Source organism: Labeo rohita, chromosome 20 (genome assembly GCF_022985175.1).
Source record: "Labeo rohita strain BAU-BD-2019 chromosome 20, IGBB_LRoh.1.0, whole genome shotgun sequence".
Taxonomy (NCBI): Eukaryota; Metazoa; Chordata; class Actinopteri; order Cypriniformes; family Cyprinidae; genus Labeo; species Labeo rohita.
The window spans coordinates 1,268,505-1,290,007 of NC_066888.1; the positions used below are offsets into that span (position 1 = coordinate 1,268,505).

Genomic DNA, 21,503 nt, shown 5'->3' on the forward strand with positions numbered 1-21,503 from the left:
GTTCCTAGCGATTCACTGCTTGGAACAAACACATTTTTGCAGAATTCCTCCATGAGATCTCAAGAATCCCAAAATTCCTGACCAAAGTTCAGTTTTCACTGCAGAGGCAAATGCTCTATTATTGCCATTGAAGTTCACTGAGACTTCTTCACTACAGCATTTTTAATAATAACTGATTCAAATTCTTGTCTTGAAGCACTGAAATCTCTAAAAACTGATCACCCAACAACTGTGAAGATTTTAATCATATGATCATCTCTTGAATCAAAGAAATGTAAAATTATTTCCTGCTGGATATCTGGTTACTCAGGAATGTGGTAAAGAGCAGCAGACAGTGCTGCCAAAGAAGTGTTATCTACAGAACCAGTACAACACTCTGTACCTTTCACAGATCTGAGACCAACATTAAATACATGCAGCAAAAATAAACATGAGATCGGTGCTTCAACAACAAATTACCTGAAATAAACCTTGGTGCTGGGGGAAAAAAACATATATTCCCCTTCAGTAATCACTGGGATCAAGTCATTTACACACAATGTCTGATAGGACACTCAAGACTTACACATACACTTTTACTAAGAGAAAATTGCATCAAAATCCACTGTCCATTAGACATATTGCTGGACTGTAATACTTTTACTCCTGTGAGAAACTTATTTTGTTGATACTTTTGAAAAGGTTTTTAGTTTAAAGTTGTTGTTTTTTTTTTGTTTGTTTGTTTGTTTTTTAGGAAAAAAAAAAGAGTCTTGCGCATCTTGTTTAGTTTTAATTTTCAATAACTAGAGTTGGGGTAATCGGACTTGTACTTGGACTCGAGTCTGGTCTCGAGTACAATTTTTAGACGACTCGGACTTGTCACAGACTCGGATGCATTTTTACTCTGACTTGACTCGGACTCTGAAAATATGCCGAGTCCATCCGAGTCCAGAGACAGTTGACGGAAATGTACAGTTTCTCGATGCATTACAATTACAAACAGTTGACTCGATGCATTATCACGAAAGTGATATTCAGTATTTGCATGTTTGCAAGCCGACGGGTTTATGTGCGCACACACTCAAAGCGCACTGACAGAACGCGTCTCTCAGTCAGTGTGCAAATGTCGAGTTCTCTTTCACTTCTAAAAGGGTCTGTTATTGCTACACACATGCTCGTCTTAGAGACTATTCATGTAAATAAATTCGGTTTTGTCTTAAGTAAACCTGAACAGCTGGGAGAAACACTGATGCGTCAAAATATTTGATATGTGCGTCAGATCTTAAAGGGGTCATCGGATGCCCATTTTCCACAAGTTGATATGATTTTTTAGAGTCTGAATGAAAAGTCTATAATATACACTGGTTAAAAATTCTCAGTGGTTGTGTAAGACGACACCCTTTTACCTTGTCAAAATGAGCTCTGCAAAAATCATCTCATTCTGGTCGAGGCTGCTTTAAATGCAAATGAGCCCTGCTAGCCCCGCCCCTCTCTTCTCTCTGTGGAAAGACGAGCCTGTTTACTTTAGCCGCATTTAGCCGCGTTTAGCTACTAAATTTGCTAACTAGCACTTTATTAGGAAAGGTGATTGCAAAGATTCATAAAAAAATCCTTATACTCACTTCTGCTGTAAGTGAAGCTGGAACATGAATAATTTGCATGAACATAGACGGATATATGTAGATCGGGAAGTGCATTCCCTTCACAAACAAACATAATCCACTGCATCTTCAGCGGCTCAGATGTCGGGAGTAAATGATGACCACTATGTTCATCATTACATCCAGTAACACCTCAGTCGCTCAATCAGAGATATTCTTGTCTAACTTGCATCCCTGCTCCGGCATCAAAACAAAAGAGGGCGGACTGTTACAACTGATCTGAGGTAAAACGCTCATGTCAATCAACTATCTTGGGAGTGTCCTCTGTGGGTGTGACGCCACAATGACAGGCATCTGAGAATGGCTCGATTTGAAAAAGGGAATATTATTTTTACAGATTAATTAAAAACCAATACATGGATTTTTATCATTATAGTGTAGATTTGTACATACACTGCCAACACACATTAACGTTCAAACAACATGAAAAAGTGAACTTAGCATCCGATGACCCCTTTAAAGCGACAGCAGCGTAAACCTGCAGCCGCCGATCGCGTCATAAATATTAATCAAACAACAAAAGAAAAAGAGAAAATCACTCACTTTTCCTGACTGAATCACTTATTAACTTTAGTAAGAATCATGTTTAATGTATACAGTGAAGATTTTGCATTGTTTTATTTTAACATTTATTACTTCAAAAAATGTCTGTAGTCTATTTCTGTAATAGCCTTTAGATAGACCTACCTAAAAAAATCTTTAAAAAGATTCTATTTTTTAAAAATATAATTTCATTTATATTTTTGATTAATATATTATTTATCCTTTTGTTTGTATGTAATAGGCCTACTTGGAGTGTTTACTTGCCTTGAGTAAGCTTGAGAATGTTTTACTTACATTAGTTGATTAGTTTTTGCTGTATTATAATTATTATTATTTTTTAAACATGGTGGCAGTTTCTAGCTTCAAAGAAAAATAATTTTTCTAACATCTTTGCAGCAATAGTTTTAATGGGTCCAAAACCACCTTGGGTGATGATTTTCTAATAATTCAATGGCACATCATCAATTTTTCTTTATATAATGTAATTTATTATAATTAATGTAACTATGAATGCATTCAAAAATAAAACAGGTGTGAGTTTGCTGTAATATATGGAAAGTATATGTAGGGCTTTATACACAGTGTGTGTCATTGTAAAGACTAGGTTTATCACTCACAGCCTCATTTTCATCCAAGAAAAAAAAAAGTCATATAAAACCCAAAGCACACACAGCCACAATCAGAAATAAAAGAGGTGCATTTTCTGCTCTTAAGGTCCCGTTCACCAAGATACCTTCTCCTTTACCCCCACCCTAGTCCCGCCCTATAATTTATCACATTCTAAAACTTGTTTCACTCTAAAATATGTCACAAGACATAAGTCGGCCATAACTTCTGTTACATGATTTTAAGTTTGCTAAGCAGAGCATGGACACTTATGAGATTTCATTTGTGAAATCAAAAATCAAAATGGCAAGATCTACTAGAGGTTTGATTTTCTTACATTTCAATTGACATTGCGTTTTTCTAGTTGCAAAGTTTAAAAACAGGGGTGTCCAAACTCAGTCCTGGTCCTTGGTTTAGCTCCAGCTTCCCTCAACACACCTGGCAGGGGGTTTCTAGTATGCCTAGTAAGAGCTTGATTAGCTGGTTCAGGTGTGTCTAATTGGGGCTGGAGCTAAACTCTGTAGGACACCGGCCCTCCAGGACCAAGTTTTGGCACCCCTGGGTTAAAACAATGTTAAGATTCCGACAAACATTAGTGTTTCCTTGGACTCGGACTCGGCACTTTGGGACTCGGACTTGAGTCCGACTCGGCCCATTTTGGACTCGGACTCATCTCGGACTCGATTGGTTAAAGACTCGGACTCGACTTAGGTGGACTCGAACCCAACATTATCAATAACTAAATCTGGTCCTGTCCATGAACATAGCCATAGAAGCTGACATGCGTTAAAAAAAGGAAAGAACAAAAACATATTAAACATTTTTTTTTTTTTTTTTTTTTTTTTTTTGGACTACCTTTGATTTATTTCAACATTACTTTTGACCTAAATTCTTTATCAATATTTTGAAGTTTATTAAACATTATATCATGTCATGTTTTTCCAAACTGTGCTGCTCCTGAAAGAACTACAGGGACTTGATGAAGTTGATGAAAAGCAAATAATTCATTAAATCATAAAATTGCCAAACTAAATGTAAATTAAAATGAATAACTTTAAAATAAAACAATCAAAATAAAACACTAAACAGCTAAAATAGAAATACTTTATTTGTTTAAATTAAATTTTTCTCCTCCTACTTGGAAATAAAGTCTGGTACATCACTCTGAAGTCAGACATCTGACCTGTGAACTCGCAGCAGATTGATCAACCCCAGCCTCAGAGACATGCGTCATTTGACTGCACTTCCAAGATGGTGGCAAGTCCTGCTTCCCTTTAGCAATGCACATAATAAAGTATTTTCAAAGGCTGAAAGACATGCATATGTATACATATACATATATATATGTATGTATATGTGTGTGTGTGTGTGTGTGTGTGTGTGTATATATATATATATATATATATATGTGTATATATATGTATATATACATATATATACATAAATGCAGTGTTGGGGAGTAACTAGTTACATGTAACGGAATTACGTAATTTAATTACAAAATAAATGTAACTGTAATTAGTTAAAAAAAATGAAAAAATTGAGTAATTAAATTACAGTTACATTTGAAAATGCTAATGATTGCAAAGGGGGTTACACACCCACATACAGATTTCATTGACTTCTTTCCAAAATTGCATTGACTGCTCTAAAATGAGACACCAATGTTTCAGGAGTTTAGGACACAGAATAAATGCTTATTCTCAACTGATTTATTTCCTATTTTGAGTTGAGAGTTGAATTTGTGTGGCTGTGCTTTAAATTAAATTATTACACAGCTCTGTGGAACACTTGATTTTGATTGGTCATAAGCCGGCGCTATATGCATGATGGTTTTTCTTGGTGGAAGCTTTGCGTTTTTTTTTTTTTAGCTAATAAAGTATTAAAGCTCAATCCAATATTATGTGTACAATTTCTTAATTTTCTCAACCTGCCACTTGCTAGCAACTGATTTCTTCATGGAAGCTTTCCGTTCTGATATTTCATCTCAGATCAGTGTTTCGTGTCTAATTATCTACTTCTGTAGTAAGCAGCTGTGTAATAAGTGGGATAATGTACATCCAGCCAGTTGTTATTGCAAAATAAAGATGTGTATTATTCCTTACTTATTATAATCTTAATTATAAGATTAAAGTGATAAAGTCTGACAGTAATCAGTGTTGAGTGCTACTGTAAGGTTAACTCTGCCTGGTTTAATGTTGTAAAATGTGACCCAGGACCACAAAACCAGTCATAAGGGTCAATTTTTCAAAATTGAGATTTATGCACCATCTGAAAGCTGAATAAATAAGCTTTCCATTGATTTTTGGAAATTCCATTATAATTCTTAAAAATGAATATTACTACTCAAAAATTTGTATTTTACAAAAAAATTACAAAATATCTTAATGATCTTTATTTAATTTCCTAATGATTTTTTGCATAAAAGAAAAAAAATTGACCCATACAATGTATTGTTGGCTATTGCTACAAATATACCTCAGCGACTTAAGACTGGTTTTGTGGTGCAGGGTCACAAATGATTAACAGTTGAAAATATTAGAAATTTAGAAAAGTAATCAAAAAGTCATCAAAAGTAATAAGTTACATTAATAAAGTAATTGAAAAGTTACACTACTTATTACATTTTAAATAGAGTAACTTGTAATCTGTGTAGGATTACAAATTTAAAAATCTGTTTAAAATATGCTGATTTTATGTTCTGACATAGCATCACATAATAAACTAAGGTGAAATATATTGTATTTAGCATTTAAGGTAAATATGATGTTATCAGAAGATGATTCTCTCATCAAAGTTTGTAGCATGAGGTTCCTGCCAGTTCCTGTTCTCTTATTGTAAGTCAAATGAGCCAGATTACTGAGATGTTCACCTTTTGTCTGTAATGGCTCTTGTTACCTCTGCCCAGTCTTCGAGTAGTTATGATGATTGGATTAGGACTGGTGTAAATGGTGCAGGCTGCTATACCTGAATACTTCATTTGCATGCTTTGTTTGGGGTTGTCACCCAGGTGCTTTGTCTCCAGATCTAAGCACTGCCCCCTAAATGTATATAAACTACAATGTATCACTGCCTTAGTTAGACTTTTGATGACTGCAGCGCCAACATCTGTAACCTATTACATTTCCAAAGTAACCTTCCCAACACTGTACAGTATATACGAAATTTACAAGAATAACTTAATTTCCTTTTGTTTAAAACATTTTCACAAAAGCACATTTGTGCACACTTTTAAAGCAGAGTACACAACTAATTCACAAATCTAAAACAAATGATTGGTTACATGGAAACATAGGTGGTTTTTAAACCATATTTCTGAGACTGTCTTTGGTACACTGCAGTTTTACTGAGAAAATACTCAGTAATGGTGTTGACTGTCACACCATTTATCTTTAAGCATATTTAAAACACCAGATAGATCTGTAAACAATGTTAAAAACTTGAATTTTAAAATAAAAATTTTCATCACAGGGGTCTTTAAATACTGTATGTTAAATTTAGTTTTGTTTAAATTGTTTTATGATCATGTTTGGTGTTCTGTAACATTTTTGATCTCAGTCCAATGATCTATTAAACATAGTCTCAAGTCTCAATTAATTTATAGAGCACAATTAAAAACAACTTCAGTTGACCAATGTGCTGTACAATATTCTAAAAGACTTTTAAAAACATGTATACAAACCAAACAAACAACAGACAACAAAAAACATCACAAATCATATGCTATGTTGAATAGATGTGTTTTTAACTTTGATTTAAAAATATGCAATGTCGATGCAGTTTTAATATGGATCGGTAACTTGTTCCAAAGTTTAGGTGCGGCTATAGCAAAAGCTCGATCACCCCTAGATTTGAATTTTGACTTTGGAACAGTTAACAAACTTTGGTTGGCAGACCTAAGAGTTCTTTCCGGATGATATTCACGCAAGAAGTCAGAAAGGTAGAAAGGAGCGAGGCCATTTAAACATTTTAAAACAAGCATAAGCACTTCAAAATCAATTCTAAAGCGTACTGGGAGCCAATGTAAAGACATTAATACAGGAGTAATATGTTTGTGTTTACGAACACCTGTTAAAAGATGTGCAGCTGCATTTTGGACCATTTGTAATCTCTATTGAAGAACTGTTAATTCCCAGATATAGGGAATTACAATAGTCAAGTCTAGAAGAAATAAAAGCATGAATTGCAGTTTCCAAAAGAAAGGTCTTCACTTTAGCCAATGCTCTTAATTGGTAAAAACTTCATTTGACAACTAAATTTATTTGCCTATCAAATTTGAGTGCGCTATCGAATAAGACGCCCAAGTCTGTTACACATGATTTAACTGAAGAAGATAAAACACTAGAATTTACATGATGAATGTTTGGGACATCAGAAGAGCCAAACACAATGATCTCTGTTTTACTCTCATTAATATTCAAGAAATTCAAAGACATCCAGGCTTTGACATCAGAAAGACAGGCACAGAGGGAGTCTACACCATTTTTGTGTTTCAGGGGCAAATAAAGTTGAGTATCGTCTGCATAGCAGTGACAGTACAGGCCATGCTTTTTAAAAATAGCGGCTAAAGGAAGCATATATAAAGAAAACAATAAAGGGGCCAAAATAGATCGTTGGGGGACCCCACAAGACAGGGGAAATGCCCCTGAATAATATTGCCCAATATTGATTGAGAAGCTTCTATTTTTTAGATAGGACTGAAACCAACTTAATGCAGTTCCTCTGATCCCCACAACTTGCTCTAGCCGAGCTAGCAAGACCTCATGGTCAACTGTATCAAATGCCGCACTTAAATCTAATAGTACCAGTACAACAAAGTCACTGGAGTCAGTGACCATTAAAACATCATTTAAAACCTTTACAAGTGCTGCCTCTGTAGAGTGAAACTTTCTAAAACCTGACTGGAAAACATCAAAAATCTTATTGTCATTCAAAAATCTCTGCAGCTGGTGAAAACCACTTTCTCCAAAATTTTAGATAAAAAAAGAGATATTAGAGATAGGCCTGAAATTAGATAAGACTGTTGGATCGAGACAAGGACTTTTCAAAAGAGGTTTAACAGTTGCATGCTTCAAACAATCAGGTACAATTCCTGATTCCAGGCACTTATTAATAAAAAAAACTAGAAAAACAGGCCCAACCACATCAAAAACTTCTTTAAAAAGATGGGGAGATATAACATCACAAGGAGACCCAGATGGCTTTAGTTGATTAACAATCTCATGTAAAACAGAAATGGAAACAGAGCTAAACTGGCTAAAGATAGCACTAGGATTTGAAAAAACAGCAGGATCATAAGTAGAAGGCCTAATATTCTGCCTAATTATCCTTATCTTCTCTGAAAAAAAAAAACAAAAACTTTCACACATCTCAACTGTTTCAGAAAGGTAAATGCAAACAGGAGGATTCACAACAGCATTTATAGTACTGAAGAGCATTCTTGGTCTATGAACATTCTTATCAATGAGCTCAGATAAATACATAGACTTAGCAGATCTTACAGCATTCTGATATTGAGAAAGAACTGTAAGATTTCATAAGAAATCTGAAGCTTATCTTTCTTCCATCATCTTTCAGCTCTTCTGCAAGTCTGTCTAAGAGCACGTGTAGCATCATTTAACCAAGGTACTGACTTTGGTTTGGATTTTTTTTTTTTTTTTAAACTGCAGAGAAGCTACAGAGTCCAAAATATTAGTGCAGACATCATTAAAAGAATGTATAAGCTCTTCTGCACTTTTATCAGATGGAAAGGAGACTAAAGATTGAGAAAACTCTTTGAACATTGATGAGAAAGTATCACTAGTGGAGGAAGATATTATTTGAGTCATACAAGCAGGTTTACATGATTTTAAAATAGGTTTATGATCTGAGATACTATAATCATCTAATTCAATGTCCAACACTGAAAAACCACGGGACAACACAAGGTCAAGTGTATGTCTATGTGAATGAGTGGGACCTTTCACCAGTTGAATTAGATCAAATGAGTCTATAAGGCTGATGAAGTCCTTAGCCAACAGATTAGAGGGACAGCACACATGAACACTCCATCAAAATCTCAATAAAATCAAAATTAGGAATAATATCACTTAAAAATGCAGAAAAATCAGCAAGAAAGTCTTTGTGAGGTTTTGGGGGTCGATAAATCAATGCAATCACCAACGGATTAACAGTGCCCAGTGTCAGGAGTTGAAGAAAATAGTTGCCAATCCTCCTCCTCTTCTCGCAGTTCGCGGGGAATTAAAAAATTGACAGTTGCCGGGTAACAATTCTGAAATTCTGCTGCTTATGTGGTCCGACACAGCGAGCGGAGATTGTGCACACACACACTGCCACGACGAAGCCGAGGCGAACAGGACTGAGGTAAATGATCAAAGGCAGTTGGTCGAGCCGGAATAATCCAGGAACAAACAGGATCCGATGGACGCCAAATGACAAAACGTCTAAGATCCACAGCATGATTTGGAGCGACCAAACAATGGCTGAACTCTTTTTTTTGCTGCCACCAAAAGTTTGATCTTGACGGCAACGCCTTCCCGTTTCCCCCGTCTTTTGTGGCGTTTCTTCAGAGGTAAAGTGCATGGCGTTCGGCGTAGACATGCAGGTAGAGACTCCAGCCAGGGAGGGGGAGAATGATATGGGCCTCTCTGAACTTGGTTAAACGCATCCGTAGAGATTTGCAAATTTAAAAGCGTTTGGTGGTCATATACTATAAGCGATTAACCAGTTTGAAATAAAAAGAAAAAACAAAAACACAATAAAATAGATAAACTAAGAGACACAGAAGGGAGCAGACGGCAAGCCACACACAATGGCGCCATCACGTCACCAACACGTTGTGTGTCTTTGAAGACTTTGAACATATTGATTTGTGCTTTACTTTCTTTTCAATAATGGATTCACAGCTAAACTGATGTGATCTGAGAGAGTGAAGAGTGTCATTGTTCTACAGGTTGAGTGATTGTGGTGTCACAGATGAAGGTTGTGCTGCTCTAACTTCAGCTCTGAGATCAAACCCCTCACACCTGACACAACTGGATCTGTCTGAGAATGAACTAGGAGATTCAGTGAAGCTGCTTTCTGATGTATTACAGAATCCTCACTGTAAACTGGAGAAACTGGGGTAAGATCATATATGACACAAGCATTATTTTGCATAATACAGACATTTTGCATAAAATACAGATGTAGCACATCTAAGAAATATTATTGTTCCTGCTTGAATGAGACTTTGGATGTTTTATGATAACATTTTATTTTCTGTGACTTTGTCGACCTTAGTCCAATGATCCAACAAACATATTTGATTTGTGCTTTAGTACTTTTTCTTTAATAGTGGATTCACAGCTAAACTGATGTGATCTGAGAGAGTGAAGAGTGTGTCATTGTTCTCTACAGGTTGAATAATTGTGGTGTCACAGATGAAGGTTGTGCTGCTCTAATTTCAGCTCTGAGATCAAACCCCTCACACCTGAGAGAACTGAATATGTCTGAGAATGAACTAGGAGATTCAGTGAAGCTGCTTTCTAAAGTACTGGAGGACCCTTGCTGTAAACTGGAGACACTGTGGTAAGATCAAATTTAACTGTCACACATGAAGTACATTGTAAAGTATATCTGAAGTGTTCAGCCTCTTTCTGTTGCTGTGAGTTCAACTGACTGAGCTGTAACACATGAGCTGCTCTTTACAAATGATCACTGATTACTTACAAGTTATTATTTATTCCATTACTGATGATTAAAAATTACATGATGAGAACTCTAGTTAGTAACAGTCTGTTGAATTATACATATTAGGTACAGATCATCTTTTATATCTGTGATGTTGTAGTTTAGATAACTGTCATATTTGTGAAATTTTTATTAGAAAAAAGCATGTCATTGCTGTCTTTTTTATAAGAAATTTTAAAGGATTTTAGCCCCCAATAAAGTTGTAAAAGAGACCAGGTTTCTTGGTATCACCTTTGACAGCAAACTGTCTTTAATTTCTCACGATAAATTACTTAAAAGGGAATGTTTTAAAATCATGAATGTTTTAAAGGTTTTATCTAAAACCAAATGGGGAGCAGACAATTCAACTCTTGTGAATTTGTCCAGAATTGTGATTCGCTTAAATCATGGACTGTCCCTGTACGGGCCAGCTTCTTTCCTTGCATGATGCTCCAGTAAAGCTACCAGTATTTTGAAAGACTCCACCCATTCCTTCCACAGTCTCCTCCAGCTCTTGCTATCAGGAAGACAGTATTGGAGCATTAGAGCCCGCTCTGATAGACTACTCAACAGCTTTTTACCCCAAGATGTGAGAGCCCTCAATTCCAGTCACCTCGTCCCCCTCTGAAATCTCATCCACAACCCTAGCTCCTGAAACCAGCCCAACCCCCCCACCCCCACCACTCCACATGAAAACTGTTGAAAACCTCAAAAACATTGTGCAATTCTGAGTGTGCTACACACCAGTGAGTGGGCTGAACAAACCACCTGTAGAAACACACTCTTCTCTCTATATGCACCAGACACTTTCTTATAAACACTGTTACAAGGACTCAATAAGATAACACAAATGTTTAATGCACCACAAATTATATTGCACTACTTGCTTTTTAACCTTAAATGCCTGTTTTGCACAATATCTTGCACAATATTTTACAGTATCATGTAAAGTACTTGTATAGTCTGTCTTGGGTTATGTGTATAGTCAGGGATTGTGTATAGTTAAATTGGGATTTGTTATGTCAGGGAGCTCTATATGGTGTCAAGCTTCCTGTATATATATATATATATATATATATATATATATATATATATATATATATATATTGCAAATCTGATTTATTCTAAAGCAATATTCTCATCAGTTTTCTATCAGCAGTGACATAAATCTGCATGATTTTTATATTTAATTCAAGGCATTTTTTTTTTACCTTTATAGAGGGCATTTCCCCGCTAACTTTGTTAATACTTCATCTTTCATTTCAAATTCTTACATTTGATCTATAAATTCTATTGCAATAATATGAATATTATCTATACGTTAGCAAATAATATAATTTACACTGAAAAGAAAAACAAATTAATTAAATAATGTTATGAGATTGTTTTAAGTATTTATTTTGAATATACACAATAAATTATGGTGGAAATGGTACTTCTAAACAAAATTAAAACACCAGTAGGTGATAGCAAGTGTCTAATGAGTGAGTCGTTCAACGATTCATTCAAACGACTGATTCATCAGATGTTTGTGAATGGGATAATGAAACTTTGACTCAACCGATTTGTTCAAAAGAATAAAGTATTCAGCAATGAATCGAGATGCGCTGTGGTGCTTTCTTTCTTTGAAATTATTTTTGCTGCTGAAATAGAACAAAAACAGTCTGCAACACTGCGCCTAAAATGTGACCTAATATTATTGAACTTGAACTATTGAACAGTTGTGATGGTGAAAACGTGTGATGTTGCTTTTAATTTCTCCTGGAGAGGCTGCGTGGGCCTCGCCTCAGCAGCGCATCATTATACTGTCAGTGCATGCATTATATACAGTAGCAATATCCACTATTCACCATATACTCTAAATCAGTGGTGTAGTGATGCCTGGAGAAGTGGGTATACACCCAAAATACAAGCTAAAAAGAATAACTTACATCTGGACGTGACTCTCCACGAGTACTGTACGTTAAATTTAGTTTTATGTTTTAATTTATGTTTTATGATCATGTTTGGTGTTCTGTGACATTTTTGATCTCAGTAATGATCTAATAAATGTTGATTTGTGCTGTAAGTTTGTACTTTCTCTTTAATAATGGATTCACAGCTAAACTGATGTGATCTGAGAGAGTGAAGAGTGTGTCATTGTTCTCTACAGGTTGAGTAACTGTGGTGTCACAGATGGAGGTTGTGCTGCTCTGACTTCAGCTCTGAGATCAAACCCCTCATACCTGACACAACTGAATCTGTCCTACAATAACCTAGGAGATTCATTGAAGCTGCTTTCTGATGTACTACAGAATCCTCACTGTAAACTGGAGACACTGAGGTAAGATCTCTCTGATAGTCACATGTCCTCATGACATGTCCATGTCTTTGTCCTCTTTGTGTATAAACATCCTTCAGTATCAGTCCTATGAATAAAATCAGCAATGTTCAGAAAACACAAAATCTCAGCAGAAATGACTCGGATGAAGTTCATTTCATTCATCTCCATCACAACACATGACCTGCTGCTCCTATTTTCGACCCATTAAAGCAGGGGTACCCAAACATGTTTCTGGAGGGCCGCTGTCCTGCAGAGTTTAGATCCAACTTGCCTGAACACACCTGCTGGGAAGTTTCTAATATTCCTAGTAAGAGCTTGATTAGTTGGTTCAGGTGTGTCTGATTGTGGTTGGAGCTAAACTCTGCAGGACAACGGCCCTCATGTTCATCTTATATCAGGGATAGGCAAACTCGCTTCTGGAAGGCCACAGTCATGCAGAGTTTCACTTCAACCCTGATTAAACACACATGAAGCAGCTAATCAGTGTCATCAGGAGCACTAGAAAGTTACATGCAGGTGAGTTTGATCAGGGTTGGAGTTAAACTCTGCAGGACGGTGATCCTCCAGGACTGATCACATCCCATAGGTCAGTGGTTTTCAAACCGGTCCTGTGAACACCTCCAATGCTGCACGTTTTCTGTGTCTCCCTCATCTATTACACCTGATTCAACCCATCAGCTCGTTAGTAGAGACAGCAAGACCTGAAATGGGTGTGTCAGATATGAGAGACCTACAATGTGTTGGGGACCGGTTTGAAAACCACTGCCATAGGTGATGAGCCAGAAGAAAAGCTCATGAACATGATTTCAGTGCATGTGTAGACAGTAGTTTTTTCTTTGTACATGAAGACCTTGAGTATCTCTATTGAGTTCAGCACATTTCCATTCAGTTTTAAGCAGCCAGATGAGACCATTGATGTGTTTGATCACAAGAGTTAATGAATGAGATGTAATAGGGAACATGTGGCTCCTGTGAAGCAAATGTGTTTATTAGAGGAGCAAGTGACTGTTTCTCCAGACAGATCTGTCCTTATATCACTATGAAACAATATATCACATTCAGCTCTGTGTGTCTGTTCAGTTCTGAAGCACATGACAGTTTCAAACAGCACCACTGAGTCAATAAGAAGCTACACTCACAACTATGATTCACATTGTGTCATTGTTCTCTACAGGTTGTATAAGTGTGGTGTCACAGATGAAGGTTGTGCTGCTCTGGCTTCAGCTCTGAGATCAAACCCCTCACACCTGACAGAACTGAATCTGTCTGGGAATAAACTAGGAAAATCATGATCTGAAAGATCATCCACATTATAAACTGAAGAGATTATACTATTGTGAGTGTTTGTTTATTGAAAGCTTTTAAAATGACACAAGTTCAGTAACAGACCTCCTGTGTGTGTGATTGGAGAATATAAGATAATAATTCAGCTCCACTTTAGTTTCTGTACTTCAAACTGTGTTTAATAAGAGTTTGATTCTGTGATGTGACTAATCTATGAATATTTTCATCTCTTCCAGTGTCTCTGTGTGTAAGTGATAAAGAGAGAGTTGTTGATCATTTACTGTTATTAATCTATGATCAGTTGTTCATTCATATCTCTGGCTGTAATATGAATATACTGTTTTTCTGAAATGGATCTGCTGATGTGAAGTGACAGTAATGTCTCATACTCATATGTGACTGTCTGTGTGTTTTGTTGTAGGACTCTCAGTATTGAGACGTCAGGCCAGTTTCCTCAGGATCAGCTGATGGTGAATAAGGAGCCGCTACAGAGACGTCACAGTCACACAATCAACAGAGACTGAACACACAGAGACACACAGCATCACACTGTCTCGTGTGTGTGTGACGTCACATCACTTTCTCCTTTTATACCGACCCATGAAAATAAGTGACTGACACATGAAGAGAATGAGCTCACTATTGCAGAAGTGTATGGTTTATCAATGTTCTTCAAGCATGTTCATTCTGCAAGTGAACAGCGCATTATTGTGCCACACCAAAGAGGCACAAAATCACTTTCAGATTTTTACCTTAAATGTTCCCTCCTGATGGAATGAGTCCTCTCTTCCATCTTTATTTGACCCTCTAACTGTAGCACTTTTTATTCATTTTTTTTTATCAATTTAAATTAGCTTCTCTTTTCTCTATATGTTCTGTCTTTTCTGTTTCCTTTTTATTTAACAATAGATTAAAACAAACCTTGTTTGTATCCACCTTATTGTAACCTATGAGCAAGTAAGACCATGGGTGAAACTTCCAGTTTATTAGCCACTATAGGAAAATAATGTGCAGTAAATGGTCAAACTATTTGCACTACAAACCAGTGTGCTCATAAATAAGAGAATACATTAAAATAATATGGTAAGACACACCAATCAAGCAGCAAAATGAGCTGTTTTGTGCATCTAACAATAGCTGGATGCTTATGATACGGAAGCCTGACCCTTAAAATTTAAATGGCTGTGTCTGCTCTTACGGGAACAAAAAGGTGGATAAAGGATCTACTTTTATTTGTGTACAATCGCAATAACAACAAAACATATTGCTGTTCAAAATAAAGAAGATAAACAGATTTCCCCCGTCTTGATTTCCCTTCCATGAACTTGTGTGTTAGAAAAATGGACAGAAACTCAGCATATAAAACTCAATTAACGCGCCCCGCCCCCCTACAGACCTGTAACGTTACGCTTTGAAGAACTGCAGCAAGCTAGTAACAAAACTAACAAGATGCAAAACGAAAAGGACGAAGAAGTGCATGGCTGGCTAAAGGGCAATTTTAAGTACAAAAGAGGTTCTAGTGGAGCCATTGATAAAACCAAAGTCATCTGCGTTGTTTGTGACAAGGAATTTGCCTATCATCAAAGCAGTTCTAGTTTGAAATACCACCTGAACTCAAAGCATGTTTTAGCGAGCTCGGTAGTCACCTCACCACCGGCTGCAAGTCAGCAAGCTCCGTCAAACCACGTTGACTAAGACGAGTCACCGCAAATTAAGTGAGTCTACATCGCAATCATTAACAAATGCAATATCTAAATGGATTGCAATGGACAGTAGGCCTGTTAATGTTGTGGAAGACAAGGGGCTTATGGATGCATTTCGAATTGCTTCCTCCGACACAACCTACACACTACCGTCAAGAGGTACAGTACTTTCGAGAATAAATCAGCTGTATGACAGAAAAAAAGTTCAAAACGTGACAACTTGGCTCAAGCTAAACGTGGCCCTACTTCTTCTTCTTCTTCTTTGGTGTTTAATGGCGGTTTAATAGCCACCGACTGGACTGGAGTGTGGACAGGATACATGCTTGTAGGATTAACATACTGCGATAGATATATGAGAATTCAAAAAAAAAAAAAAAAAAAAAAAAAAACGTCTAAATTCTTTTACTTAATTTCGTTTCTTTAATAAACTTAATAATATTATCATATATAGTTTTTTCCTTTAGTATACCTATTATAGAAAAATCTTCATGCTCAGCTTTAATTAGTGACTGAATAAAATGACGTCTTTTACTGTTGTATTTCCTGCAGTGAAGTATTAGATGTTCAGCTGTCTCTTGCTGACTACAGTGATTACATTCCCCAGTTGGGTGCTTGCTGATTTTAAACAGTGTCCTATTCAATCCTGTGTGACCTATTCTCAGACGGGTTATAATATTCTCTTCATTTCTGTTCCTGCTCCCCACAAATTTGCTAACCATTAAAACAATTAATTGTTTGCTTGTTCAGGCTCTTTTACGGCCATTTTCACGTGAGTAAAAGCACTTTGCGTTTAAACTGGACTCTGGCATTTGTTGACATGTGCCTCGAATCTCTTTACTCCATCTGCTCCTCCTCTTGGGGTGTAGATGGGACATTTCTGCAGTGGCTTGGATGAATCCACGTGGTTCTTTCAGCTACCTTCACAGCCGTATGGGTAATCAGAAGCACCTCTAACGGCCCGAGCCACCTTTTTGCTTTCCAGCTTCTCCTCAGGTCTTATAACACCACAAAGTCACGAGGTTTAATGTTGTGCAAGGGTGTTTCTGCAACTTTCCCCTGGGCAGTGTTGTGAATTTTTTTCTTAGAGACCAGGAGACGTTTTTGGATATCTTGAAGCAGAAGTTTCGCTTTATTCAGATACTCGCTGCGTAGCTCTGTAGTCATCAAAAAGTCTGACAAAATCTCAGCACAGCAGAGTATATAGGTTTGAAGGGGGAGGAGTACATAGAGGTGGAATCAATCTAAACAAAGCATGCAAATGTGGTACAGGAAAACAGCCCAGTTAAAGATTTTTCCCAGCCTTGATCTATTTAAAATACAAGTGTCATTCAAATGCATAGGTGCTTAAACAAAAGGCACAGTTGTACCTTGAGCTTAGAATTCACACTTAACTTGGGAAAACCTGCCAGATGTTCAGGAACTGCATAAAGACAAAAGGTTACTGTCTCAGAGCGTGGGCTGCATGCTTTTAGATTGTCACAATATACATAACTTTTTCAGTTCATGTTGTTGTATTGGAACCTATAACAAATATGCATAGGATTGGCATATTTTAAACAGATTCTTAAATTTGTAATCCTTCAGCAGCTTTTACTTTGCACACAGACATTAGACAACAGACAAGACATTTCCTTTCAGTAACCCAACATGTCATGCTCACATAATTTTGTTGATGATAGCTGTTGTTTGCCCCCTTTCATTCCCATAAATGGTGGTCTATCAAAGAGAATTTCAAATTGGCTCAGGTTTACTCTGGATCTCTTTCTCATTCTCATGTCCATGAGAACAACTTTCTTATAGCATTTTATCATTTGACCGCTCCACCTGACCTGGGGTAAGTTTCCCGAAAGCAACTATGGTCGTAAGTTCCGTCATTGGCAATAGATTTTCATGGAACTAATGAACATAGTTAGCTAACGATGCTTTTGGGAAACGCACACCTGAACGATCGCTGCAATGTGTTCTCAAATATATCCCAAAAAACTGACCCACTTGTTTTATTGCCTCATTTACAAAATGTGTTCCATTGTCTGAATTGATTTTTCATGGAATTCCCCATCTTGGGACTATTTCAGTCAACAGAGCCTTCACTACTGCAGCTGCTTGGGACATTTTTGTCCCTTTTGCCACATTGTGAGTGTTACAAATAACACATCTTTTACAAAAATTTTCTGCGAATGTTGTGAACCCCTTTGTAAACCACAGTTCTTTAATTTGTACTACCATTCCCCCTTTCGATGCATAGCATCGTCTTAGCATAATGAGCAAAGAAGTGTCGGGGTAAACAAGGCTTGCCATCACAGCTCATCCAAACACCATTGGTCAGTGCACATCTTGATTGTTTCCACTGGTCTTTCTCTGCTCCTAAAGCAAAAGTCTGCATGCTCTGTAAGGAAGAAGAAACATCAAGGTTATTTTCAGATAACAAAGTACACTTTGTACTAGTACAAAGATCTTTTGACTGTTTAGCCGCCGCGGCCTTTGCTGCCGTGTGTGCTCTGCCATTTCCTGTGGATACAGAATCTTTGTTATATGTGTGTGCTGCACATCTACAAATGGCTATCTTATCAGACAGCAAACTGGCTTCTAGTAAAGCTGCCACAAGAGGACCATGTAATATTGGGCGTCCATCTGACTTTAAAAATTTTCTGTATTTCCACAGTGCTCCAAAGTCATGCGAAACTCCAAAAGTGTAACGCGAGTCAGTGTAAATGGTGGCACATTTGTTTGTCATGAGTTTGCACGCCTCAGTTAAGGCCACAAACTCTGCTGCTGGTGCTGAATAGTTCTATGGCAGCGAGACAGAGGTCACTATTTCAAATTCTGCCGTCACAGCGTATCCCACTTTTTTTTGGCCTGTTTGTGGATCTCTAAACGCAGAACCATCCACAAAGAGGACATTTTCGCAATTTTCAAGTGGTGTGTCCAAAAGATCTGGACGTGGTGTACACACCTGATCGAGCGTGGTCAAACAACAGTGATGTTCCTCCCCGTCCTCCTCTGTCGTTTAACAGTAAAGTTCGACATATCGAGCAAAGTGTGGTATCGTAACCAACGATCCGTCGATAAGTGCGATGTTTTTTTGTTCTTGCAGGATCATTGACACTGTGTGTGGCACCATCAATGTCAGGTCAGAGAACCCTACAATTCTCTAGACGCCATCACGGCCTTCTCAGCAAACGCCACTTCCCTCAGACAACATGGTAGGCCTGCTGCGACTGGATCTAACTTGCTTGAAAAATAGGCCACAGGTTGCAGTCTGTCTCCATGATGCTGCAAGAGAACAGAAGTCATAAACCCATTTTTCTCATCCACCATCTAAACAAAAGGTTTAGTTGGTACCAGTAGGCCCAAAAATCGGCACCAGAGACAGTTGAACTTTTATGTTCACAAATGCCTCGGCCGCCTCCTCTGTCCACTCAATCTGGTCACATGACTTTAACCCCTTCCCTATTGTTAGGGCTCTCAGAGGCTGCCAGATGCTTCAGGAGGGAGACAGTGTCAGCTATACATGTAGACTCATCTTTATTAATAAAAAACTAATAAACCTTCAATATATTATAGCAGAGCAGTTTCAGCTGTCAGGGTCAAAGGTACTAGGCTTCTTTGAAGAGCTTCAGTATCTATCTTAGGGGGTGTTTGAAAAACCATGATTCAAACACATAGCCTTTTGCCATTGAATTCAAATGCAAACTAGTAGGCACTGTTTTTGTCCAGTGGCATGCTAAAAATGCATTAGCCAAGTTTACCACTGAAAAGAATGTTGCATCTTGTTGAATATGTGACAAAACCGTATATGCGTTTGGCACCAAGGAAGCCATTCGTCTGACAGCTGCATTTACTGCTTGTAAATCCTGGACAAGACGCCATTCTGTCGGTTGGCCTTTAACCCTTATCTTTTTCACAGGAAAAATTGGAGTGCATACTGGAGAATCATTACATGGCACTATTATACCCTCTTTCAAAAGTGACTCAAATACTGGTTTCATACCCAGTATTGCCTCTGCCTTCAGAGGATACTGTTACTGACATGGCCTGTAATTACAACCGGTTCACATCCCTTGATCAAACCCACATCATATCTGTGTTTTGCCCACAATTTAGGAGGCACCTCTGCCAAAGCATGTTCACTAACAAGGACCACGCCACAACCATGCAGATAAAACTTTATTTGAGAAAGGCAAGATGAAAGAAGATAGGAAGAGAAAGGGTGTTGTCTAGACTGGCTGATCAGGGAGTCTTGCCCAGTGAGACTCAGAGTGGGGGCTTAGTCTCTGTAGGTAGTTTGTGGGTTATTAGAAGACCCCCTTGGATGCAGCCTGTGGAAAGAGAAGAGGGATGATAGAGAATAGGGAGAGGAGGGGGGAGGGGAGGAAGAGGGGATGGATGGATGAGATGGGTGGGTGGGAACGAGAAACTGAGACAAACGGTTCTGAGAAGGTTGGTCTTGCATAAATAGTTCACGAGGAACGAGCTGATTGGTTGAGGCGTGGCCTTGTTCCCGAACTTTAGTTAATTTATTAACTCCATTTCACTAACAAGGACCACGCCACAACCATGCAGATAAAACTTTATTTGAGAAAGGCAAGATGAAAGAAGATAGGAAGAGAAAGGGTGTTGTCTAGACTGGCTGATCAGGGAGTCTTGCCCAGTGAGACTCAGAGTGGGGGCTTCGTCTCTGTAGGTAGTTTGTGGGTTATTAGAAGACCCCCAAAGGTTTAAATGAGCTGATGTGTGCCTGAGCTTGGTGGAGGTCGTTAAGGTTATTATGGATATAGAGACGATATGCTTCGGATGACCAGCGACCCATAACTCTTATGGTTTCGTCCGAAATGCCTGCACTGGCGGCCGAGGTGGCCGCTCCAATCCGGAAGGAATGTAGGGAGTAGTGCTCAGGAGATATGCCGGAGGCGCTGAGAACCTTTAGAAAGTGCTTGTTGAACCAGAGTCTGGTGGCCATCTTTCCATTTTCTGTGAGAAAGAGGGGTTCTTGGGGAGAAGAACTATTTGCATATCTGGAAAGAACGTACTCCGAAATTGGCTCAAAAGCGCTGATGAAGGAGTTGAGGCGAAAGATGTAAATAGGACATGACCTTCCGAATTGGACGGTTTTGCTTTTCTTCAAAGTGTAGATGAGAGAATCTGGGGTGTGAGCAGAGATGTCGGAGAGGCTGGGATGGATGGCCGGATTGAAGGCAGAAGTTGAAGGGGCGAGTTCCGAGCACCTCAAGAAGCCGAAGAACGCAAGGAGAAACATGCATTTTAATGTACGGTCTATCGAAGGGCTCATGTAGCCTGACCGTAATGTGCAGATACATTGGCTCAGAAGATCAGAGGTTAATGGCAGGCGCCTAGCTGAGGAGGCTGGTTCTTGCTTCCGAAGACCTTTAATAAGCATAGTGACGTGAGAATGGGAAATTGAGTGGCATTGCTCGCCAGTTGCTAGTTTGAGAACGAAATTGATTCCAGATAAGTAAGTCTGAATGGTGGAGGCTCGGATTTTAAGATTGGAATGGGCGTGAGTGACGAAATTGCAGATGGACCAAACATCCAGTAGCGGAAAGGGAATTTGGTAGTAGGAGTGGTAGGCTTTAAAACAGTTCCAACCAGTCAGGTAAGCAGAGAGGGTACAGGGGGCGAGGCCGTTGAGGATAGCTTCACGCGAAGCGTGTGAAAGGTCTTCTAGACGAGGAT

General features: G+C 38.1%; 1 protein-coding gene across 1 annotated transcript in view; it reads left to right on the top strand.

The window, feature by feature from the left end:
- The window catches only part of LOC127183101 (NACHT, LRR and PYD domains-containing protein 3-like), a 29,085-nt gene extending 13,799 nt beyond the window's left edge, over positions 1–15,286 (top strand). The window contains 4 exon segments of the mRNA XM_051138920.1: positions 10,188–10,358; positions 12,652–12,822; positions 13,997–14,158; positions 14,528–15,286. Coding sequence (XP_050994877.1) covers positions 10,188–10,358; positions 12,652–12,822; positions 13,997–14,114 — 460 coding nt within the window. The 3' untranslated portion in view covers positions 14,115–14,158; positions 14,528–15,286.
- Positions 15,287–21,503: the final 6,217 nt, after the last annotated feature.